The sequence below is a fragment of the Salvelinus alpinus genome, chromosome 2 (genome assembly GCF_045679555.1).
Source record: "Salvelinus alpinus chromosome 2, SLU_Salpinus.1, whole genome shotgun sequence".
Taxonomy (NCBI): Eukaryota; Metazoa; Chordata; class Actinopteri; order Salmoniformes; family Salmonidae; genus Salvelinus; species Salvelinus alpinus.
This window is the reverse complement of record NC_092087.1, coordinates 121,629,831-121,634,930: the sequence shown is the minus strand read 5'-3', so window position 1 is coordinate 121,634,930 and position 5,100 is coordinate 121,629,831. Positions and strand designations below refer to the sequence as shown.

Below are 5,100 nucleotides of genomic sequence, written 5' to 3'. Positions count from 1 at the left end.
CTGTGTGACCAACAGTCATAGCATATCGATTTATTTATTCAATATGTCTGTTCATAAATGTTTAGATGACTTTGTGTATTTCCATTTTTTTTGTCCTTTCTCATATTTTATTTTTGCCTATTTAATACTTTAGAAGGATTCCTTTATAACCTTGCATTCTTCTGCATCTTATCACAACGTTCTCGGGTGTGAAATTAATTAATTAAAAGGTTCCAATAAGTGCTCAACTAATGGATGTAAATACTCACGAGGCCTCCCCACTGGTTAATTGCGCTAAAATTGGTCTACTTTGTGTTCGGCGGAGACAAAAACCCCTTGAGCTATCAACGCACCAGCTCCGCACGGGGTCTGTATGATTAAAACTTCTTGTCGCTTTCAAAGGGTCTCTTGATGTCTCTTGGAAGGCAGAGGGCCAATGAGGACGGAGGAAAGGAGCGCTGGGAACGTCACGAGGCCGAGTTGAGACGATGATTGGACGGCGCGGAGAGGGGAACAGTTACTGCCCTTTTATAGACGACCCCATCTAGTGAGTTGAGCTACTGGGCAATATTCTGACAGCGAGGACAGCACCAGACGCTATACTCTCGATCGCGATTCGATTTTCCTGAGCTGGCCAGGCGGAGGTGTATGGCCCCGTACCCCTTTGAGATGAATCCCGTTGGCCTACCGGGGTCTCCGTCCCACGAGATTAAACTCCACCAGAAAGAAGTGTCGGATACGGAGTGTGAGGAACTTCAACCCAAAGATATGACAACCGACAAAGGATACAAAAGTAAGACGAGCAGTCTTCCATTCAGCGTCGAATCATTGATTTCCAAGAAAACAACCTGCAGGACTTACTATTCTTCTCCCTCCTCGGATTCGGGTCTCCTTCAACCGAAGCCTGTGGCGGCGGCGGTGCAGATCACCGAACAGTTTTCTCCAAGGACTTTTTACGTGGAGAGGAAAGTTTCCCCGGAAAGCTCGCAGAGCGTGTCGGACTGTCAGAATGACGACAATCAAGATTTTTGTGAGAAAGACCAGAGCACTTGGTTCCAGACAACATCTTTCTCGACTCCCCCTCGTAAGTCCCTGTTTCCAGAGTTATTGGCTGTCTAAATGTTGGTCAACTAATTAGGCCAACTATTCCATATTGTTTGTCTATTATAATAATAATAATAAAGTAGTAGTAGTCATATTATTAGCAGTAGTATTATTTCTAGTTTTTCTATTATTAGTCTATTATTGATGTTATTGTATTTATGAGATCGTTATTACCTCACATAATAGATCGTCATAAGCCTACCTCACATATGTTGTCATCACTGTGATCGTGCCTGTCTATCCAAAAATCTATAGAATTTGCCTCGAAATGTCCCTATATCAGTCTAATAATACAATGTTATTTCAGAGTAGCCCGATCGTTCTAAACTGTGCACAATTAGACAACGTTCCTGTATGTTCCCGAAGTTTGTCATAGGCCTATTTTGGAATTGGGAAATTGGTAGGCCTATCCATTAAAAGTCACGGTGCAGGAATAAACCTTATGGCAATGTCCTTAAATGCATACCTTGTTTGGTGAGACTAATTATGACTAATTTATTGTCACATAGGCGCAGTGAAATGTGTTGTTTTAAAGGGTCAGCCGTTCTTGAGTTTTCCATTTGATAACAATACCTTTTAATTTATTTGTCCCTCCAGGAAGCTTAAGTCCACCTCCATGTCCTTTAAGGAAACATAAAAACAACCGAAAACCTCGAACGCCCTTCACTACCTCCCAGCTGCTCGCTCTGGAAAGGAAGTTCCGACAAAAGCAGTACCTCTCCATTGCGGAGCGAGCCGAATTCTCCAACTCCCTCAATTTGACCGAGACCCAGGTCAAAATCTGGTTCCAAAACAGGAGGGCTAAAGCCAAGAGACTTCAGGAGGCCGAGTTGGAAAAGTACAAACTGGCGTCGAAACCCATGCTACCTGCCTTTGCTCTGCCTTTCCCCCTGGGAGCGCACATGGGCTCTCCATCTCTCTACGGACATTCTAACGCCTACCCCAGGCCCACTTTACCTGTTCCGGGACTCTTCGGTGGACCTGTCGCCTATGGAATGTATTATTTGTCTTGACTTAGATTGTGCATTTACATTTGAGATAAAATCATATGTCATTTATATATGTCTTCAAACATGGTTGCAACACTTAACTCTACCCCCTGTCTGGAACATGGATATATTTTTCCAGAAAGCCATAATTTCCCAGAAAGCCTATAGGCCTATATTTGTCTACACGACAGAGATCATTTTTAGATATATGTTGTATACGCTCATTAAAGTCAAATAGGCCAATACTTGTGGGACATGTTCTCATGCCTAGATATTCTTAGCCAAATGTTGGCCACATTGTTGATTGCAAGATGGTGATTGCAAGATAATTTTATATCAAAGGCCTATAGGCCTTATTTTGTATATTTCTGATAGCGATTTCTGATAGTTGAGCAGTTATCAATGGCCAAGTTGTTAATGCACGTGAGGCCTTAAAACACAAACCGTTTGCCACTTGCAACTAACAGCGTGTGTAATTGATCACTAGATCTATACATTTTTGTATCCATTTCGATTATACACAAAAGGGGGGCATAAACATTAAGTTTATATAATTTAACAGGCCTAGACAACGTCAATATCCTCGTGCGTAATATATAGCCCAGTGCGCCATGCAACGAAAAAGTACTTAAAACAGCCTTATTGAAAGTGCCTTAAAATACCAACTAGGCCTATTTTGAGCTCTCGAAAAGCTTACTTGAACTGTAAAATGTCTGTCATTTGTTTCATTTGTTCAATATTGACGATTTTTCACATTCAATTGTCCGTGCATACAATTATGGAAAATCATGACCAACAGAATTATGCATGTGTACATTTGCCGCATTTCTTTCCAGTTGCAAGCTCTGTAAATCCGGTTTCTTTACATGGAGTGAAATATTACTTTAGAAAACAAATGTGCATAAACAATTTGTACTTTTTTTTACTATGAGGCCTTAAGATCAATTACAAATGGGATATTTGTATGATAAAAAATGATTTTATTTTCAAGAAATATAAATAATATCATTGTAAATAATAGTGTTCACGTGTCCTGCAACTGATGGAAGAAGGCGCAGGAATATTGATATTTATTAAATATCTCTGTATCTGTACTGTGTACATACATGGTCTTATTTTAATTATTCACTCATACCTGTAAAAACTGAGCTCAGTAAATAAACATTATAATTTAAACTTCTGTTGAAATGCTTTTGTCTCGTCAATGAATACAGATTACACGTATTACACCACACGGTGAACATCAAGATTGAAAGGGAAAATTGTCTTGACAGGAACCAATGTAGGCCTACATTTTCTCCTAATTTTCTCTTCATTAGAAATGTAACAACAGTTTCTAATTTCAAGGTTCAGTATTTAACCTCCATCTATTCTGAATAATAGTTGTATAGTTCGTTCATCTATGACGACTGGAATGGTATATTTCTGCAACAAAAACTGGCAAAGTTTTCTTGATACTTGCAATGTTTAAACGAACAATATCCTTAGGCTATATATGTTTATTAACAATTTAATAGTTGTGCGAATTAGGCCTACTTTGACAAGAAAAACTGAAATTATAGGCTACCTTCACAAGACTAGACTTGTGCGGCTGTTGTAATATGCCCATCACTACCTCTAATAGCCGTACTCCTATGATCAATATTTATTAAAATGTTAATAATAATTACAATCATGCGCTTTCATAAGATTTTTCCTTGATATATTGTTTTATTTGTGTATTTTGCCATTTGTTAAGCTAAACGATAGTTGAAACGACCAATGACGTTTGGATGCTATGATTTGGTTTTATTAATCTCTATCATATTAAACACAAAAACAGTAGATTTCAACCAGTATTATTCAATCTATCTAGTCATTTCTTAATTCCACATGAACCGTTGTATCATCCATCACCAAGCGTTTCGTATAGGCCTACTCAAAAAGTGATGATGTGTCTTCATTTCTCCCCTGGTTGTTTAGGCTACAGTTTTGGAATGATATGGCATTTTTCACCACCAAGTAGCCTAGGGAGCTTTAGCGAAAGTGGGACGATGTTCAGTATTTTTTTTATTATTTAAAAAAAATATGACAATCTCCAAGAAACCCGTCGTGATTTGAGTGGTGCGCAAGGGTCCTCGTGTTGGAACCACTTCACACTCCAACACGGTAGTGGGCGATATACACTCTATTTGTTTCCCGACCAATGGATGCACCAAAGAAATAGAGCCACTTCCACAGTTGCGCAGTGTGGGTAAAAGCTTGGACGTAACGAGGTATTTTGTCAATTAAAGTATTGTAAATAAAACGTTTTGGTAGCCATGTCAGTTATGGAAATATTATACCATGCAACGTGTGCTTGTCCTGCACGGGCATATAGTCGTTATTGTTACCCTTCCCACACATAGGCGTTCGTCTGAAATCTCATGTGTTTTGCATTCCGACCTTGGCTGTAATGTTGGTGCTAACAACTTGCAAGGTTGTCAAACGTTTAGTTTGCAGAGTTAGCATTAAAAAAATGCAGTTAAGTTTTACATTAGTGCTTGCAATGATTAAACAGCGTTTTGCTCATCTGCAGAAGAAAAGTAGAAGCATTGGCATGCTTGCATAATTCAAGACATGTGACTGTTTCAAGTGTCACCACATTGTTTCTTGACAGCAGGGCTGAAATGGCAGTTTAACAAAACCAATAGCAATACCCAACTGAATCCATCATGTGTCTTGGCATTTCTCCTGGGTAAAACCATTTGAATTCAATCACTTTTTGACAGCATCCCTTGATTTAAACAAAACTTTCCATACATGTTTGTCCATGGAAGACTTGGTCAGAAAGTGACTTTTTGGACCTGAATGCCAAAACATTCAGGAGATAAAGGTGCTCAAAGTTGACTTATTTTGCATACCCTACCATACCATGAGACATCCATGTTTTCATCACTGGAAAATATAAACGGTTGAGTTTAATATAATTTAAAAGCTTGCAAACTGGGTTGACATTTTAACCTTCAAAACACCCGCAAAACACCAGTCTCAACAGTCAATGTCAACA

General features: G+C 39.0%; 1 protein-coding gene across 1 annotated transcript; it reads left to right on the top strand.

The window, feature by feature from the left end:
• The first annotated feature begins 535 nt into the window (after positions 1–535).
• Positions 536–3,252, top strand: LOC139568532 (homeobox protein MSH-C-like). Its single transcript, XM_071390430.1, has 2 exons — positions 536–1,063; positions 1,681–3,252. Exons 1-2 carry the CDS (start codon positions 628–630, stop codon positions 2,094–2,096), a joined length of 852 nt encoding a protein of 283 aa, XP_071246531.1. The 5' UTR covers positions 536–627; the 3' UTR covers positions 2,097–3,252.
• Positions 3,253–5,100: the final 1,848 nt, after the last annotated feature.